Below are 19,667 nucleotides of genomic sequence, written 5' to 3'. Positions count from 1 at the left end.
GGATGATCTCTAGAGCTCCCTTCCAACCTTAAGGATTCTCTAATGCTGTGATTCTAAAGAGCTTAAAATAATTCTCACCATTCCTGTTGGGCAAACAAAAGCAGCATCTTCCTGTTGGAAGAGAGGAGGCGAGTGCTTTGCTGCAAGTTTCACTCCTTGCCTACTTGCAGAACCCTCTTTTCCTTATTGCAGACTTCAGAATGATGTGAGCAGCAGTTATTTGAGTTATTTGGCTTTGTACTGCTGTAGCTAAACATGCTGCAGGGCTTATACAGAGGAGGCGACGAGAGCAATAGCACAGCTTAATGTCTGTGTGTTGTTGCCCAATGCTGGGACTGAGGGTGAGCACAGAGCTGACTCCAGGCTTTTTCTCTGGACAGATGTGGCTGTTGCTCCCACTGTTCTGCAGGGATGCCCCTCAGCTGGGGGCAGAGGAAGTGAAGGGACTTGTTTAAGGTAACTTGTCAAGCCAGTGAAAGGGGAGAAAAAACTGTATTTCTCAAGTCCTCCTTGGGGCAGTGACACTCAGGCAAAGGTAACCCACTGATTTCCCACGTTTCCACGCAAACTGCAGCCCATCTCTGAGCAGTTCACATGCACCAGCTTGCAGTGCCCAATCCACTTTGATTTCCTGGGGGGAGGAACCTGAGGAAATAAGCTCAACAGCAGAGCTAAATTGAAGGAAACGGTTTCTTTATCCTTCCTTTGAAACTGATGGGGCTGCTTGTGCGAGTGATTGCTCTCTGGAGGGAGCGGGAGGTTCGGAAATGGGTTGCTCAGAGCTGCTTCACTGCCTCCACTGAGCACATCCCAGTGTGGTAAGGCCTCCCCTAAAACACAACAGGAAGGCAGAATCAGACTTGCTTAGAAAATGTATGATTTTATCTTTTCATTTGAATAGGATGTGCTGAAAACCATTAAAACCTCTCCTTTTTTAATATGTTCTGTTGTGTGGTCTCCAAAGATGTGCCTCGATAAACACATTACGAAAGAGCTTTGCTATAGCCATTCCTTAGTGGCTGCTTGAGACTTAAGAACAGTATTTATCTTTAAAATGCTTCTGAAAGATGCCTCTTAACTAGATCCTCGAAATACGTTAGCACCTTGAGCTCAGTCTTCACTCACATCACAGATGTCCTCATGTTGGTCATATTATCCATGCTGGAAATCTGTCCTGGTCACAAGAACGGTTGCTCTTGGACTGCCAATGTCTCCACCAAAATAAGCTTTATATGCAAGAACATCCTCTAATGGTGTCATAAAAAACGTGTTTGCCCCTGTAGCTGAATCTAGATTCATGTGGTTGAGCTGAAACAGCTTGAATATGGACAAAGCCTCTGGGAGACAGCAGATTTTCAGATGGCAGTTGAACAGTTGGGAGTTTTCTCCTAGGCAGGATGCAGCCAAAGTCAACAAAATAGCCCTGTAGCTTTAATAATGAATTGAAAAATCAACTTTTAGCTTACAAAGATAAATATTTTGTAGTTGTTTTAATTTCAAAGTGGAAAACAGTAAAATAAGATTAAGTGCAAGAACGCCATTATTTTTATCATAAAAGTATAGCGAGATTATTATGGTCATTTTTAATTCACTGAAACCAAAGCTTAGAATTCCTTGAAAAACAGACTTTGAAGAATGGGAAATGGGAAATTTCTTAAAGCCAACCTTCCAATGATACCTGCTTATTTTAAATTCTCAGCATAACTATGCTAAATATCTTTATTTATGTACTTGAAGAACTGCTAGGGGCCAGTTGTTCCAGTTGCAGCTGGCAGTGTTTTTCATTGTACTGCTTTGGGCCTTGCATCGTACCTGGATGTTGAAGGATCTGGGGGGTGAGCAGGTCAAGGCCTCCTGCTGCACGTGCGTGTGTTGGAGCGGCTCCAACATCTCGCTGCTGCTGCGGGATGCAGCTGTACGGGGCCTGCGGCAGAGCTGGCACGAGGCAGAGGCTGCTGGCGACGGGAGCCGGTGGTCATAGAATCACAGAATCGTGAAGGTTGGAAGGGACCTCCAGAGGTCTAGTCCAACCCCCTGCTCCAGCAGGGTGACCCAGAGCACGGGGCACAGGGCGGCATCCAGGCGGGTTTGGGAGATCTCCAGAGAAGGAGACTCCACAGCCTCCCTGGGCAGCCTGTGCCAGGGCTCTGGCACCCCCACTGCCAAGAAATCTTTCCTTCAGTTCCTGTGGAACTTTTGGTGCCTCAGCTTGTGGCCGTTTCCTCTAGTCCTGTCGCTGGCCACCACTGAAAAGAGGCCGCCCCCTCCTCCTCACTGCCTCCCTTGAGGTATTTATAGACACTGATCAGGTCCCCCCTCAGCCTCCTCTTCTCCAGGCTGAACAGGCCCAGCTCCCTCAGCCTTTGCTCACAGGGCAGATGTTCCAGGCCCCTGATCATCCTGGTAGCCCTGCACTGGACTCTCTCCAGCAGCTCCACATCCCTCTTGTCCTGGGGAGCCCAGAACTGGACACAGTCTCCAGATGTGGCCTCCCCAGGGCTGTGTATAGGGGGACGATCCCCTCCCTCGACCTGCTGGAGACGCTCTTCTTAATGCACCCCAGGATCCCGTTGGCCTTCTTGGCCACCAGGGCACACTGCTGCCTCATGGGCAGCTTCTCGTCCAAGGATTCGTCCAGTGGTCCTGCACTTGGGCTTGTCCAGTGGCCGAGCACTTGGAGCTTGGCTGTTCAGCAAAGGTGAGCGTACGTCGCGCATGCCGGGCTCACGAAGGCGGTTGAGGAGGCTCAGGTTTGTAGCGGTAGTAGGGCTTGGGAGGACAGGTTACTCTTCAGAGGGAATATGGCATTGAAACCCTTTGGACACCACAGTGCTTGTGGCTGTTTACCTGGACTGTAGTTCATTTTGGAGTCCCTGGACGTGGTGGCTTGAAGGAGGCGAGGAGGAGGCGGTGCTTTCTGCCTCTCATTCTCCCTTGCAGCGGGGTGTGTGGCCGCTGTTGCCCTCCTGGTGACGAGGAGGCCTTTCTGCTTTGCCCAGTGACGCCGTGGAGTCTCGCCGCATTTCCATGGTCTGCAACCGCGTGTCCTTTTGTCACTGTGTGAGCTTTTCCTTGCAGCAGCAGATGAGGGCCCATCCCTCCAACTCCTCCCAGTTATTTCGGGAGACCTGAGGACACAGCAATGAGGAAGGAGCGGGAGGCCAGTTTCCCAGGGCCTCTTCCTCATGCTGGCCTCTGCTCGTTATGGCATTCCTGACCCCAGCGGACCTCCAAGTTCCCTGAGCTAATGGGATCTGGATATTTTGGCACAGGAGCCAAGGATGTGCCTTGGGTAGGTGTCACCAGTTGTGCTGGCTCTATGAGGGGCTGAGGGGCAGCATGGTGGTGGTGGCAGCAAGGAGAGGAGGCGGGAGGAGAGCACTGCAGGGCAGTGTTGGGAGAGCCCTGCTTTTTAGGGGCCAGTTTTAGGCCTTGGCTGCAGGGGAGGCTCTTTCATGGGGCCACATGTTCTCCCTGCCTCCTCTGGAGGGATTGTGTGCAGGGAGCTAAACCAGCAGCCTTCGTTTGTCTTTGAGGGTGACCATGGAGGAGAAGTGGGAACAGGAACCTCTGTGTGATATGACTAATAAGTTAGTGGCCAGCTGGTATCTCCAGAATGATGAATATTTGTCTGTTCAGATAAAAATTTGCTCATTTGGACTCTTCTGTTTATCAAGTAAAAATGTAACCCCAAGTCTGTCACTTCTGTATATTTAGATTTGCTAGAAAAGCATTATGGCTAACGTATGTGGTTTTGGGCTTTTGTAATTTGAATCCAGCCAAGTTTTGCTCTGAAAACCAGATGTGGAGAGACCGTGCACACCTGGCAGTACGTCCTGGCCTTGAGCAGTGCCTCTCCTCCTCCGTACTCCTTTGGCCATTAAATCACCACCGTTTCCTCGTGGAGCAACATATATCTGCACAGTGAACCTCTTAATTAGAAATACTGCACACACAGTTTCTTTCCATCCACCACCTGCAGACCTCAGTCTGGGAACTTCTGGCCCAGAGGGAAAGCCATGGGACAACATTCTGGTTTGGGCTTTGTCAGCGACGCTTAGTGGGATTTCAGGAAATTCGCTTTTGCCTCTCAGTGAGTGTTTCTCCAAATGAAAAAGAGCTTATTTGTAATCTCCTGAGATGCATCTGGCAATCAGGTATAACTCTTGTGAAATCCCTTTTCAGTTCATGCTACATTTTGTTAGTAAAAGCAGCAAGCCCTTCTGGCTCCTCTGAATTCCGATTCCTCCTTTCATACTTCTTGCTTTCCTTAATTGAATGGTAATGAAATATACTGTAAAAAGGAAGCTGTATGGTTTCCATTGTAGCTGCCATATGGCCTCATTACAGGTTTCCCATTAGCCGAGAAGGCTGCATTCACAATTTGTTTAGAGGCAGGAAGGAGGGAGAGTAGTGGCGGAGCAGGAATTCCGATGTTTGCGGGGATTACGGTGCCTGCTCTCAATGTCCTTAAATAGAGAAATGTGTGACCCCAGCGAGCGCCTGCTCGCCAGCGCTGTGTGGCAGCTGGAGGCATGTGTGTCATTAAACGGATGCCGGGACACCTGTCACTTGAAAATAGAGGATTTTTGCTCTGTTTTCAGGCTTGCCTGCTCTAACAAGGGGATTTAAGGAAAGGGAGGCTTTGCGTTTTCTCACTAAGTGCCAGGATGGGGGGAAGGACCAGGACATCTAGGCTGGAATTTTCTCCCAAGCATGTGTCCTCAAGAACTGTCCCTTGGGATTACTGTTTGCCTGCTTGCTGCATATTGCTCCCAGCTTTGTTTGATTATGTGGACATTAGGTGGGATGCAAAGTACAGGCAGCAATAGATACATCTTGAATCCAGGCTAAAATTGGTCTTTCAAGGATCTGGAGCATCTAATTAGGTAGTTAAGCCCTTGCAGAAATACAGCCTTTGTTTTTTTTTCTTCAATACTGTCTAAGATTTTAGTGAGAAGAAAAGTCTATCTTCCATTAAGCAGCTCCTCTTGCTGCCTCTACTGTGAGGATCACTCAGAAAGATGGTGTAAGTGCAAAAAGCTCTTGGGACTGACCAGTAGTGGAGCTTTACAGTCCTTAGGATAGGTAGGTGCGTTGGAACACCCCCTTCTTAAGCACATACTGATGTCATCATAGATAGCAAAGCCTCTTGGAGAGGCCACAGAGAACTAAAACTGCATACCATGGAAAACTTTGGGGAAGCTGGCTAAAAAAAAAACAATATGGCTGTAAGTCTTCTTGACACTTGGTGAAATGTGAAATTACCTTGCTCTTCAGGCTTGGGTTGAGTTGATTCTTCGGGCTGCCTGTTGCTCCATGGCAGTCTTAGCCATGTCAAACTTGTGTTAGCTCACAGGGGCTGTGAATTGGAATGGCAATTGGATAGGACTGGGATCTGTTCTTTCCATGTAGTCTTGGGCAACTCAGGACATGAAAACGCCTGGTTTTTATTTAAACAAGGCAAAATTAAGCATCTAAATGTCTTTATGGGAGTCATTGCTCTCACTGTGCCTTTCACTCTTGGACTTTTTGTGTGTCTGAGGTGCTCGTCTTGATAGGCTCCCCTGGTACTGTAAGCAAATGAGGAAAACAATTTCCCAAATATGGCCAGTTTGGAAATCATTGAGAAAACTTCTTTGTACTGTGCAGAGTCAGCTGGTTTAGTGACATATTTCCATTCTTTTTCAATATGTCACTGCACTGCATGCGGATAGAAAAGAGGAAAGGTAGCGATGGGCAAGAACATAGTCTACAGTGCTCGGAAAAATACAGCGTTTAGGATAAAGTTCTTCAGCCTGTCCTGAAGCACAGCCTATGTCCCCACTTGTCCTTATTTTGTTGAACTGAAACCCAGCCCTTACAGAGAAACCTTAAATATTGCTTTGGCCGCAAATATCTGAGTTTTTTTCTGGGCTTTTCCTCATCTTTTCTCCGTGACACTTGTGCAAGTGACACTTGTGCAACTCCAGCAATTAAGCCCATGGCGCTGCTTGTGGTTTGCAGGATCATTTATCTCAGCTTATTCTTCCTGAAGGGTCGTGTTGCCAGGACCAAGGATGTTGCTTTTGGTGACTCGCTTGTCACAGCAGTGGCCTCCTTTCCAGCTGGGTGCAGCTGGGCTGTGGAGCCGGGGAAGAAAGCGCCCTCCTCTCACAGCGCGGGCTCATCTGCCATCCCAGCCTTCACAAGTGAGTCTCTTACTCTGGGCCTCCCGTGACATGTTCCAAAGGGCAAGCCACGTTAACAGTATTTTCCCATTTGCACAGTAGACTGCTTTGGGCAGCTGTTGTTTTTAGCTGCTTTTGTGAGGGAAATGGAGAAAACAGCTAAGCTGAAGTCGGTAAAGCTGCTCAGACTTCAAGTTAAGCGGACAGGTTCTGTTGAGGTGTCTGCAGCTGGCGTTGGATCATTCAAAGGAGGTGGAGGGAGGTCTGCAGAGGGCAGGGAAACCAGCTCGCTTGCAGAAAGCCTCACTGTGAGCAGTGGTGGTGGCTTTCTTGATACCAAGTTTCATTGCTACGTTTGTATGTTGGAGCAGAGAGAATGTTTGTAGGAGTAACAGTAAACTTCAGTGCTGTTTTCTCCCTCACTTCTTCCTAATGGAGGAAACAAGGGCTGGTCTCTGGCCAGTGAGTGCCTATTGCAGGGTAATGCTGTTAGCTCTGCCCCGACCCTCTCTGCTTGCTCCTCTCTGGTGGTTTGCTTTGTCCGGACCCATCAAACATGGGCACACTGAGTAAAGAGCTCAATCTACACTAAGTAATGAGCTCAGTCTACTTTTTGGAGTTGCTTTTGCTTGAAGAAGCCTTTTTGGCCTATGATGCTTATGGAAATCAACCTGCTTAGGCAGGGATCTCAGTCCGAAGTCCTAGTGTGTGAACATGCTGCTCCCTACCTGCTTGTGTCCATCATCCGTTAGAAGAAGCCTAGGAGACTCCTAAGCACCCTATCCTGGTGTGCTATGTTTCATGGAGAGCTGAGGGAATAAACTTGAAATGCTGGGTTTGCCGACCACACGCTGCTCATCCGTGCGAAGGGGAGCATCGTCCCATTTTTAGCAGGAAGGACAAAATGTCCAGGAGCATTTGCTGCGAAGTGCTCAGCAATAGCAGGCACGAGGAAGAGGAGCTAAAACAAAAGAGTTCCCACAGGGAAGGGAGTGCAACGCGCAGCTCACTGGGCCGGGACACCGGCTCGGGGTCGTGCCGAGGAGCTTCCCGAAGGCACCGTTCTGCTCCACGATCTCGTTTCTGCCTCCTTCCTTCAGCTACTGTTCGTGTCCGTGTGTCTGCCTGTCTTCAGACCCCCCTTTTCCCCCTTGTTTATCTGGTTGGTTTTCAGGCGCACTGAAACCCGCTCTGTGCTCTATTTTCTGCCCAGGGAGGCTGTGGAGTCTCCTTCTCTGGAGGTCTTCAAAACCCGCCTGGATGCCACCCTGTGCCACATGCTCTAGGTGTGCCTGCTTGAGCAGGAAGGTTGGACTAGATGATCTGTAGAGGTCCCTTCCAACCTTAAATAAATATTCTGAAATATTCTGAAATATTCTGTGCCAGCGTGCGGTTTCTGCACACCCTTGTGCCGGGACAAAGCGGGGTGGAGTGGCAGAGGGGCGACTCCGGTGCCTCCGTGATTCCCTATTTCCTCGCTTATTTCTGCTGCAGTGTTTTGTTGTCAGCGTTAATGCTCTCGAGAGCTGCTTCGGGTTCCTGTGGTCTCTTTATTGCTCTTCTTTTCCAAACTCTTTCCTCCCTCTTCCTCATTCGGCTTTAACACACCCTTCCTCTTTTAGGTAAGGCTGGTACTTGCTTGGGGCTGCTTGTCTCAGCACATCTTCAGATTTCACCCATGAAAAATGCAAAGGCTTTTTCTTTAACCAAAACAAAAGAAGAACAAGGACCCACAGAAAAATAAGAATTCTCATGGGAAAAGCACTGGAAATAACATTTCGCTGTCCCAAATGAAACAACCCCCCAGTTTTTATTAAAAGTTTCTGACCGGCTCATGTCACATGCCATGATATATTTTGATTTACACACACACCCTGTGACAAAAATAAAGGGAGATCTTTTACTCTGTCAGTCACTAGACAGACCACTAATCTTTATAAGCTTAACATGTCCAGCCAAGTCAGCATAACCTTGTCTTTGATTGAAACAAAAGGATTATTACAGCCCTTTCCTGCAAGTTAGCTTTATCTTTAAGGTCTTCCCATTTCTTCAGGTGACAGAGTCTGACTGTTATGAGTGCCTTGTCTACCTATTGAGGCATACAAATAATTTTCTGTATTAATCTTGTTCTGTTTTGAATGCAATCTTTTGATAATGACGCCTCTATGTGGATTTGATGGAGTCCGTTCGCCTCGGATCTGCCTGGGTTTATTAATTCTCTTTTATAATTAACAGGAGCTTTGCCTTTCTCCTGCAGCCACTACCAGAACATCTCAGAGCCTTTCGTAAAGTATCAGCTTTTATTGGAAAATGCCAGATCTTTGTAAAACTTACTCTTTGGCATTTCTATAAAGTTTTTGAAGACTTGATGTTTTGGAAGGAGCTGTGGGTGTCGGGGGGTGTGAGCGAGTGTAGGTGGGTGCTGGGCGGGCAGAGAGAGAAGCGGGTGCACAGCGGGGAGCTGCAGGCCCCTTCCCCTCCAGGGACCTGCTGCCGGACGTCTGGTGGGGTAGGTGCCCACGTGCCCGTGCAGAGGCCCCCTAGATGTCCAGTCTTCTGTGCAGCGTGTGAATGCTTCACCAGGAGAAACCGTCCGGTGTAGCCACTTCTTCTGACGTGGAAGAGGATGAGGGTTGGGTCCGTCGTCTGCAGGAGGTAGGAATGGACTTTCCCCGGGACCTTCCATTTCCCAAGGGATTTTCTGAATCCTTAGGGTAGGAGCTGGGAGCAGGTAGGGCACTACCTGAAGTAGTACAGTTGGTCTTGCCCTTCTCCCCATGACCACCAAGGAAACCTCTGAAATCAGAGCAACAAAACTGGGAGCATGTGGGAGCTTCCCATGCGGCTCTAGCTCTGTAGCCACTGTGGATTTCTCCTCTGCCTGCTCCTTGGACCAAAGAGGATGACAAAGTTACTTGACCAAATCATCCATAACCGAGCCAAGAACAGCCAAGCTGTCTAATAGCTTCCAAAGCCAGGGATTAATAAGGAGATGAAAGTGCCCAGTGGAAAAGTTTGGATGAGGCAGTGCTGAGGATCCAGCTCTGCGCTGCTTGAACCTGAAAGGCAGCCCTGGACCCCGAATCCCATGATCAGCCTTGTGGCAGCTGCTGCTTTCTGTGGGGGGAGATGCAGCCCTGCGGTCAGAAATAACTACAGCTAAAATTAAATACATTTACCAGCTGTTTTTGTAAGAAGCAGAAGCTTGTGGGCACTTTGTTTTTTTAATAACAAGACAGTGAGTGGTAAAGGCCTGGAGGTGAACTGTGCTGGGTCATCGATACGTTCGTGCTTTCTTAAAGTTACAATGAAATTCGTAGGATGAAGGTAGAGAAGATTTGACTCTTGATGTTCAGCTGCTCTATAAATAGGAGATTTTTTTTTTTTGTTTCCTTGGTTTTTTTTTTCAGGTCCTTTCCTGGTTCAGGAGAAGTCCTAGACAGTCTTTGGTGCTTCCAGCCTTTGGCATCTTGGTGCTGTGTAACCCCGCGTGGGGGCAGCCTGCCTGGCCCGCACGTGCACAGCCCTGCAGGGCTTGTGTGTATATAACCTGCTCGTCATACTTATCGGTTTGAAAGGGCAGTGCAGCTTCCAGCTGGATGGCAGTGCTGGCAGTCGACACCAGGAGACGGCTGAAACATTGAAGGGGCTCTGGGAGCCCCTGCTGCTTTCCTGGGCATCAGCAGAGAGGTGGCCTTTGGTCTGAGATTTGGCGTTTCTGCTCAAGGGCAATGCTCAGGGTTTTTGCTGAACACCTTGGCCACTCCGAAGAGGAAAGGTAGGAAGAGGTTTCCTATCTCTTTTTGTCTTCCCTGATCTGGGGAGTGGAATTATCTAGTGCTAGGGAAAGATGTTTTTCACAGAGCTTAGTTGGAGAGCAGAGAGGGCCATGTTGCTGAGGAAGATGCTCCTGGAGGATGCAAGGAAAAGGGGAGAAGAGGAGAGCCTGCACTGGGCAGGCGGAGGGCAGCCTGGGGTCGGTGATACATGTGTGGGAGGCACTGTGACCAGAAGCGTTGTGCAGCTCAGTTCTGTTCTAGCAGGAAAATCACCCCTTGCATGGGCATCTTGTTGCACACAAGGAGCTGGAAGAAGCCTCACCCCGAAGCTGCTGTTGATGATACAAAGTCAGGACTCAGTCCAGCATGGGGTTGCCCATCTACTTCTATCCATGATCTTTCTAAGTGCGTTATTGTGACTTTGCAAGCCGTTATTAAACATTTATCAGGTTCCTTCAGGAAATACTGCTCTGCCTGACCATCAGTTTCCATTGCTGTCTCCGCGCGCTGGTTGGCTGGCCTGCTTTGTGTGCCTACCTCATGGGCAGTTTCCTTTTCCTGCCACTGCTCCATCTGCCAAGTGGTGATAAGTGAGTCTGGGGAGGCCGAAGGAGCCCCCCCAGCTTGTGCAAATGTAACGAAGAGGCTTCAACAGGCCTTAAGAAAACCCTGGCAAATGTGTGTGCTGAGGGCAGCCGCATGGGAACGCTGGGTGCCTGGGGACGCGTTTTGTGTTTCCTTTCGACTCTCGGGGCTGCTTTCAAGACCTGTGGAATATATGTGGAGTATATGTGGAGTGTATGTATTTTAGTGAATCCTGGAAAGCCTGTGGGGAGGCTTGGTGGCGCAGGGAGGGCGATGAACTACCAGCATCCATGCGGAGGGGAAGGTGCTCGGCTGCCCGCCGAGCGCTGCCCGGCGAACGTCCCGACGCGCTGCTGGGCCAGGAGAGCTGCCGGCCCAAGGTACCCTGGAGGGACGGCCCCACTTGGGGCTCCACTTGGCCCCACTTGGGGCTCGGTCGGTGGTGCCTGCTGCTGCACAGGGGCCCCTCAGAGGCGGCCGTGGGGCCTCCCGGCGAGGGCCACCCCGAGCCTAGCTGCGACGCCAAGAGCTTGTTCCTCCACCCCCGCGGAGCAGCTGGGAGCCTCTCTGACCGCCGCCTCCGGTGTCAGCGTGCCCAAATTAACCGGCTTTGGCTGCCGCCTCGCGCAGTTGCCGCCGGGGCGCCGAGGAGCGCGGCCGAGTTGGGCGCGCCGAGCGGCCGGCATGGCGGCGCTCCTGTGCAGGAGGCGCCGGAAAGCAGGTGCGCAACGCGGGGAGCGCGGTGCGAGGGAGCCTTCCCTCCTCCTTTCCTCCCCTCCTTTCCTCCCCTCCTTCCCTCTCCTCCTTTCCTCTCCTCCCTTCTCCCTCCCTCCCTCCCTTCCTTCCTTCCTCCCTTTCTCCCTCCCTTCTTCCCTCCCTCCCTCCGCTCTTTCCTTCCTTCCTTCCTCCATCCCTCTCTCTCCTCCTTCCTTCCTCCCTCCCTCTCTCTCCTCCTTCCTTCCTCCCTCCCTCTCCTTCCTTCTTTTCTCTTCCTTGCCTCCCTCCCTGCCTCCTTCCCTCCCTCCCTCCACCAAAGAGGTCCAAAATAGCCAAAAGGCCTCCACAAAAGGCCGTATTAGCTGTGCTAATACAGCACTGTCACAGAGTAGGTGGCATTTATTATAGTAGTTCTGTATCTCCTGCTAAACAGATTTGAGCAGTTTTCCTCAAATTTAGTTCCTCCCAAGTTGTCAGAGATGTGGAAGTATTTTAATGTAAATGTTACTGATGAAGGGCATTTGACTGGCTTCCCCAAGTCAGAGGGGTAGGTTTGGAGTAAGAGCTTGCAATCACAGATTCCAGATTTGTGCTCACCTGTCTATCTATATTTTTAGCCAGCAGCAGTACTAGACTTAAATATATTTTTACCTTTATTTGGCAAGTCTCCGTAGGGTTCTTTGAGACTTTTTAATAAAGTCAGTAGCAAAGAGTAGTTGCTAGTGCTCCGTGGTTGGAAAAGATGGTGATGAGCAGTGGGGGAGCTGTTAGAAAGGGATTTTGGTTGTACAACGTGTTGTCTGCTCCGGATCTGGGGCACCCTGCAAGAAGCTGTGAGCTTTGTGACTTTTGGAGAAACGAGCACTCTGAGGTTGCTCTTCCCACAGAACTGAGTCTCTCGCCCAGTGTTCTCATGCAGTAGTCTGGTGACTGTAGTTTTAATAAGGTATAAAAGGATTTTAAAGTATTGATACTGTTTTCCACTGCAACTGCAGTTCCTAATCCTATTAACCCTGGGCCCATTTTCGAATGTGCCTACCAGATATTTTCTTTTAGAATGAATACCTTCTTCTGCCTTACACATCTTGCAAACTTTCCGTTTATCGCCATCTTTCTGCTCTTCTTTTCTAGTGAGTGATCTTCAAGAAGAGGGTAAAAATGCCATCAATGCTCCGATGAACCCGAGCGCCGTGGACATTCATCCTGAAGACACACTACTAGGTACAGTGTTTGTGCTGCGGGCCTAAGCTGAGAGGGTGTTAGTCAAGGGGCTCCCTCTGGTCCTGCACCCATTGCTTTCCTGTTGAATATAGGTTGCTCAGCTTAGACCGAGAGAGTTGAGTGTGGGCGCATGTGGACTTAGAAGGGCTACAAGGGAATTTAAAGAGCAGCATGACAACTGTGCTCTTAAAATTAAGCAGGTTATAGGAAAATGGAGTTGTTCAGCGAGGTGCAGAGAACTTGAGTTCTTCTGTGGTTGTCGTGAAAGCAAGTCAAAAGTTGGGCTCTGTGAAAATTGCATAGAAAATTCTGCTGCATTTTTCTGCTTAGATTTTATTTCCTTACCACTACCCCAATGTCCAAGTGCATCTCAGTCTGTGTTTATCCTCGCAGATGTCCTTCTATGGTAAGGAAGTGGTATCTTCTCCATATATAAATAGGGAACTGAGCTGCAAAAGGACCAGCCCACTGCAGGTCTGTGGCAGAAATGTGTGATGTGATTGCTAGGCCTTGTTGGACCCCCTTAAGCTGCCTCTTCTTGCTGCACATCCTACAGTGCAGTTAGCCCATGGAGCCCACCTGCTGCTTGGGTTATTGCTGCCATCTTGCAAATTGGGGGAAAAGGGGATCAGCAAAAGGGGATCAGATGCTGAGTGAACAGATGAGCTTTTAGGCTGGGGAAACAACAATTATTGTTGTGTTTATGAAGACAGAAATTTGTAAGACAGCCAACACTTCACAGAAAGAAGATAAATTTTCAAACTTCTGCCCTGTTCTGACTCACTTCTCCCCACCCCGTTCCCCAGTATGTATCAAGTCTTGCTCAGGGTTTCCGTTTGCGGGGTTTTGGGTGTGTGTTTGGTGTCACTTCCTTAGAGTTAGACTGCCTGACTCATCCCAAGGAGCAATGAGGAAGTAAAGGAAAGGAGAAAAATAAGAGGGGGAGAAGGATAATTCATGTTTCTTCCAAGATTTGTGGAAAATTATCAAGTGTGTTTAGACAGTAGAGACTTACCCTTTAAACAGATAAGGAACCCTGCAAAATAGTAAAATGGACACTTAGAGGGTCTAGCCTGTCTTGCACCTGCGCTCTGTGAATCTCCCATTTCCCACCTCATAGCAGGGACATCTCGCGCTGTAAGAACGAGGCCGTGTCGTTGGGTCGTCAGTTGGTGCAGATTTTAAAGGGTTCCTCTGTGCCAGGTGAGTGTGGCACGACCAGTGGCCACAACAGTCCCTCAGTTGCTGTCATGCTGGAAGGGCCGTCAGTATCCAGCAATGCAATAGCAGCATGAAATGCTTAATGTGACTTGAAAGCCACAAATGGTGCATTTGCCTCATGTGCAAATGCATCTGCATCATTGCAGCGACCCATCATAGTCTGTGGTTAGGAGGCTTTCAAGATTGAAGCCGGTGCCCTCAGTTCAGCAGAATTAGGGCTACCGGCTCGTTCAGACTTGGCAATGATATTTGAACATGGTGGTGCTGTGAGGACAAATGTGCCTGGCTTCATTTCCTGGGTTCTCAAGAGAAACACAAATAGGCTGGGCCGCCTGAGTGAGCTTCATGGGATACACTGGCCGTATCAGGGATGGAAGATTTCTCCCACACAAAGCTCAGGCAAACAAATGCTTGTATGGGATCTCGTTTCTGTGGGATCTCGTTTCTGTGAGAGGCTGATCACTGACTTCAAATAAACACAATTTCCCTCTTGCCCGTCTAGCCTCTCAGCTAAAGATAAATCCCTGGTTTCTGCACATGCCTGTTTTAGCTGAGGAGAAGTGGATCTGTTCACCCAGCTTTGACCCCATCACCTATTTTTGTGCTCCTGTTGTGTAGCAGCCAGGCTGTGCTGGAGTGCTCACAACGTAAAGGAACTAGCTGTGACCACAGCTATCACACTTGTAACTTAGCCCCCAGCTAACGTTTGCCTGCCAAAGGAACTAAGCTGAAGGGTGCAGGGAGAGGCCTATTCCTTGAAAGCAAACACTAGAATTTAAAATACCAGACTTGCTCCAGCTGCTTCCTGAATATTATTGTCCTATCTGGGAGAATTTAAATATGCATTTGATGCATGTGTCCAAGTGCGCTGCTATGATAAAGACAAACTTGCCAAAGGTTGTTTAGTTGTTAGCCTGACTGAGCTAAAGTTCGTTATTGCTATTTCTGTATCAAATCATCCCTTGACTGTTGCAGAGTGTTTCTGTCATCTTTCCATCCCTCAGCAATAGAAGAAATAGAGGAGGATACCCCTGATAAATCTACTCTGTGTCCTTCCCCCATGTCCAGGTTTACAGATGGTGTAAACTGGGCTCGTTTTCACTCTGAGTTAGCCTCAGGTTAAGCAGCCTCTGCCCTCTGGCAGCTTACCTGTGTCACATTGAGTTTCAGAGAACAGCAGAAGAGAAGCACAGAGCATCACCCCAAATCTCAGCTATTGCACTGAGCACAGTGCCATAAACTTGCTAGACTCTTCCAAGATGGTACAATTTGGGAAGGGTGGTTTCAAAGCCGATTAAATACAAATTGAAGGCAGGGAAAATTAATTGATTGCAGTTTTTGGCGTGATACTATTAATGTGTACCATTTGGCATTGAGGATGGTGATTTCCTTGTGTGTTCTGTCTGCAGAGAGTCTGAGTTGTGGAAGGTCAGTGGAGACGACTGTATTTCAGGGAAGTTAGGACTGTGTGATCCTTCTGTGCATCTCTGAAAAAAATGCCTACTACTTTGATCATTGGATTTTCCCTTGCTCAAATGACGACTGGGCACCGTCATTTCTTAATCAGCTGCCAGCCCACTTCATGAATAATTATTGTTGCATTACTCTTAGCACTCTTTGAGGTGGATCTAATTCAAGTCTCCCGTTTTACTTGGACAGAGGAGAATGAGGAGCGCACCATGATTGACCCTAACTCCAAAGAAGACCCCAAGTTCAAAGAGCTGATCAAGGTAGGAAATCAGTGTTTTATCCAGACTCTTCACATAGTGAACCAGAGTCGTTTACAAGCTGGTTACCAAGGGTGCAGTTGAGGAGAAAGAGTTTATTACTGGAGTAGATCTCTGAAAAACGAGGCCAGCAACATGAATGGCCCTGGCAAGGCTAAAAGCAGCAACAAAAGAAGTAAGAGTGAAGGTGGACATAGTCCTCGTGGTAGTTGTGATCCGTTTATATCCTTGTGATGATCAAAGTGAGAATCAGTGCTTAGCTTGAATCTAGCTGCACCCATCCTTCTCAGAGACAGGAGAGAAGCCTTGGGAAGCAACTGTGCCACTTCAGGAAGGGAAGGAGGAAGACCTAACTGAGCAAGGGCATGGGAGAGGAGACTTGGGGGGAGACCTCTGATATTATAGGAAATGGTAAATTGCATACCTCTTGCCCTATATTATGTTTTTGCTTAAAATAAAGAAGAAATGGAAATGCAGTTTTATCTGCCCCCAGTTCTCATACTGAATTGCAGTCTTTGAGAGCATGGACAGAGACCAATGGAAGTGTAAGTTGGTCAACTGCCTTAGCTACTCCTGCACCGCCGACCCACTGTGTGTGTCAAGGAAAAGGTTAAGTTAACCAGTGATTTGCTACCTCAAGAGAACTTACTCATAACTTGATAATTCAGTTGCTCGCAAGTGCTTAAGTGTGAGTTTGTTCTGATTATCTTCCACATAATCCTCATAATTTTTACTGTGACACTGGATAACATTTGTAAAACGGAGCCTGTGCTCCTCTTCAGCTTCTTTAAGTTATTGGTCTTGACGGCTTCTTGGAGCAAAATGATGAGTGGACATTTCGGTCCCGTTGGGCAGGATGTGGAAAGCAGATTTGTTTGGTTTGTTTTCAGTGCCTCCGCCTCCCACATTGCATTTTCTGTGATTATCCTGCTATTCATGTCCTGTGTGCCTGGGGGAGTTGAAAGTCCTTCGTTTACCTGTGTGCTAGGAAATGGGCCACATTTTCCAGATTCTGTGTACACCCATGCTCAAGGTGTGAGGGGTGCTGGTGTTCACAGCTGCCTTGCCATGAGGAGTGGCCTTGGGGCTCAGTTTGTGCCATGTGTCATGGAGGGTTCGATCCTGAGAGACTACTGTTTAGGAGAACCATTTCTGTGGGATGATGTGGTTAACATAGTGAAAGCTTGGGCAGGAGGAGAAGTGCTGCCAGTCCTGAATAAATAAAACCTCATTCCAAAAAGCTTTCGTGCTTGTCTTTTACTTCCTGCTACATTTCCTTGGGATAAAGAGTTTTAAATGGTCCTTTTTTTTTGTTAGAAACCACACTACCGCTCTGGTTAGGTGGATCTTAAACCTTTGGATGATCTATACCCACTATGAGTGTGGGGTGAGGTGCTGCACGCTCCTTTCAGGAAACCTTGGGCGTTGTATGTATGAACCTAGACAAGCTCTTCACTTGGTGGATGTTGAAAGTAAGCTCACCAACCTGTGACTGATGCTGGAGAGGCAGGGTTGGGATCACAAAACCACATCAAACCCTATTCTGTGCAACGGGAGGCTGTGCTCCAGTTTTTTTGTTGCCGTAATTCACCTGGAATATATTGTGGTTTTTAATTAGGTGACTTGTGCATTCTTCCTTTGTTAATACCCAAATCTTCTCATTTTCTCCAAAGATACAGTGGTCTCACACCACTCTCTGAAAGCATCCTGTGATTTCTTTGCTAGTGGAGCAGAGATACTGCCATGAGTCATTCAGCTGCACACAGGTAAACTGAGGACTTTCAACTACCCAGGCACACAGGACACAAATAGAGGGACAATCACAGAAAATGAAATGTGGGAGGCAGAGGCACTGAAAAGGTTATACTTTTTTTTTTTTTGGTTTAAAACCCTGAAAATCTTTAGAAGGAATGAAAATGAGACCTAGAGCAAGAGCAGTCTGAATGTTTACAGTGCATTGCGGAGTCATGAGTTAGCAGTTAGACTGGAGCAGCCAGTGCAAGAAGCATCATCTACCTGGGAATTATTTCCTCAGAGTCATCATCCAAGGAGAGAGAGATGCCCCGTAGAGTGCCTACTTGAAAATGATCTAATTTAGGTAGTTGCTAGACGTTTATAATTGCATCAGGTGAGGGTTTGAGAGCGATTTAGCAAAGCAGAGAGGGCTTCGAGTTAGTTGGCAAAGACACTTCATGCCACAGAATCTGGATCACTCAAAAACAAGCTGAAAAAAAAGAGCAGTTTATTCCTTGTTTTGTGTTCTGTAGCGGTTAGTTTTCCCAGCTTTTCCAGGAGCCCTGGCCATGGTGAGCGCTCCGCAGTGGCAGCCAGAAGGGAGGGCTGGCAATCAAAGATCTCCACGGTCTAGCAAGGAGTGCACAGTGGAATAGATGGAGATTTTTATAGTTCAGAAGGGTTCTGTGTTTTGTCTCCTCGAGGATGATGGTGTCAATAGCAGCATTAGTGTCTGCTGCCTTTTAAAACCTGGCAGAGTGGCTCAGTTTCACTGGTGCCAGCCCAAATCTCTCTCAGTGCCAGGAGAAGAAGTGCCAACATTTCGTCGGCACCGGATTTGTGCGTTTCTGTTCTCCTGTCAGTGACATACAGATAGAGTGTATGAAAAAGTGGTGAAAAAGGAAGCAAATAGATCTGCTGCTGGCATTGTTTAATATCTATTTGTCTCCACAAAATATTGTTTTGATTTCTGTTAATCTGATCCCAGAAGAATTATGCACGCGGTGGATAGATCAGGGCAAGTTTTTGTGAATGTTTGGAAGTGGTTAGGACAGGCCAGCTGTAGCTCTGGAAAAGGTGACCATATAACATTGTGGTAGTGCAGAAAGACCAGGGGAAAAAAAAAGAAAAAGAAAAAAAATTATTAAATTATTAATAGAAATTATTAATAAATACAGAGTGAATCCCTGGCATTGAAGGCTGCTAAGTTGGGAGTGCTGAAATAGGGGCTTTAAATGTTCTTGGACATGTGAAAATGATCAGGAACCAGAACTTTGACTTAAAAACTATTATCTGTTACTATTGATGATGTTCTAAAAATAGTCCACCACAATTTGTGAAGTAATGAGTTCAGATGAGTTCCCTGCATGGCCAGCAGCCTTCCCTCATCTCCTTCCTCCTCCTCCCCTGCACTGTGTTTTGCTCTTATGTGATCAAATAGAGTTTGGTTTGATGGTGCTAATGCTAAGGAGGACTTGTGCGGTGTTCGCTATCTGTAAATACTTTCACAAATCAGGAGCTCAATGTGTTTGTGTTCCCTGCTCTTCCTAGATGTTTCTTTGTGTATTGCAAGCAAAATTTGTTTTTCCTTCTGAATTTTTTCCCTCGACCAACTTAATGGTTAAGTTAACTTTAAATTCACTGTGCTGAAAGGAAAATTAAAATTAAGCTGTGAAGTTTTATGTCCTTTCAGTAAGGTTTCATGTGTGACCAAATGACCGCTTGGATCTTAAATGCTATATGGTCTGCTCTTAGAAAACAACGGATCTCTTCGTAGGCAGGCAAAGCTCAGTGTCTAGTCAAAAGTTTCTTGTTTTGAATATGATTTTTTTTTCTATATGAATTTCCATATTCAATCCTGAAGTCAGTAAAACTGCCAGACCTTTCAGTTTTGCTTCCTAATTCTCCCAGATCCCAGAGGGGAAAAAAAAAAAGATTCATTAAAATCAGGATTTTCTTTACTGTGACCAAACTTCCTGTTTCCCCATTGTGCCAGGTGTCCTTGTGTGCTGTACTTGTGTATTTTGCTTTGTTTTTCCTTTTGCTCGTCACTGCGTAGCTGGGAACATGGGGTCCTGTGACCCTGAACTCTCCCCATGAACCCTGGAAGCGCCCCCGGGCCACGGGAGCTGCTGTAGCTTGATGCAAAGGCCCATCTTGCAGGAACTCCGAAGCCAAGGAGCCAGGCACACTCGTTTTTCCTTTGGATTTCTAGCACCATTTTATTTCAGTTGCCCCCCTCATAGCGGATTCCAGTTTTCAGTGTTTAGTAATGGAACATGGGTCATTGAATAAACAAAAAAGAAAAAAGAATACTCTTTGCCCTAAAAGTGGTATTATAAATATACATGTCAGAATTGAAAGCACTGCTGGAAATCCCATAACTACGAGCATATGTGTCTGAGTGAGCGCTGTCATGGAGGGCTATGTGCTCTTTAGGAAGGACAGGCTGGGAAGGCGAGGTGGTGGAGTTGCTCTGTATGTGAGAGAGCAACTGGAATGCATGGAGCTCA

General features: G+C 47.7%; 1 protein-coding gene across 1 annotated transcript in view; it reads left to right on the top strand.

The window, feature by feature from the left end:
- The first annotated feature begins 12,382 nt into the window (after positions 1-12,382).
- PARVB (parvin beta) overlaps positions 12,383-19,667 on the top strand; it is a 37,393-nt gene continuing 30,108 nt past the window's right edge. The window contains exons 1-2 of the mRNA XM_026050361.1: positions 12,383-12,472; positions 15,353-15,423. Of these exons, the coding sequence (XP_025906146.1) occupies positions 12,427-12,472; positions 15,353-15,423 (117 nt within the window). The 5' untranslated portion in view covers positions 12,383-12,426. The remainder of the gene's footprint in view (positions 12,473-15,352; positions 15,424-19,667) is intronic.

Source organism: Nothoprocta perdicaria, unplaced genomic scaffold (genome assembly GCF_003342845.1).
Source record: "Nothoprocta perdicaria isolate Ctin4 unplaced genomic scaffold, notPer1 scaffold_68, whole genome shotgun sequence".
NCBI lineage: Eukaryota > Metazoa > Chordata > Aves > Tinamiformes > Tinamidae > Nothoprocta > Nothoprocta perdicaria.
This window is presented reverse-complemented; position numbering and strand designations above follow the sequence as displayed.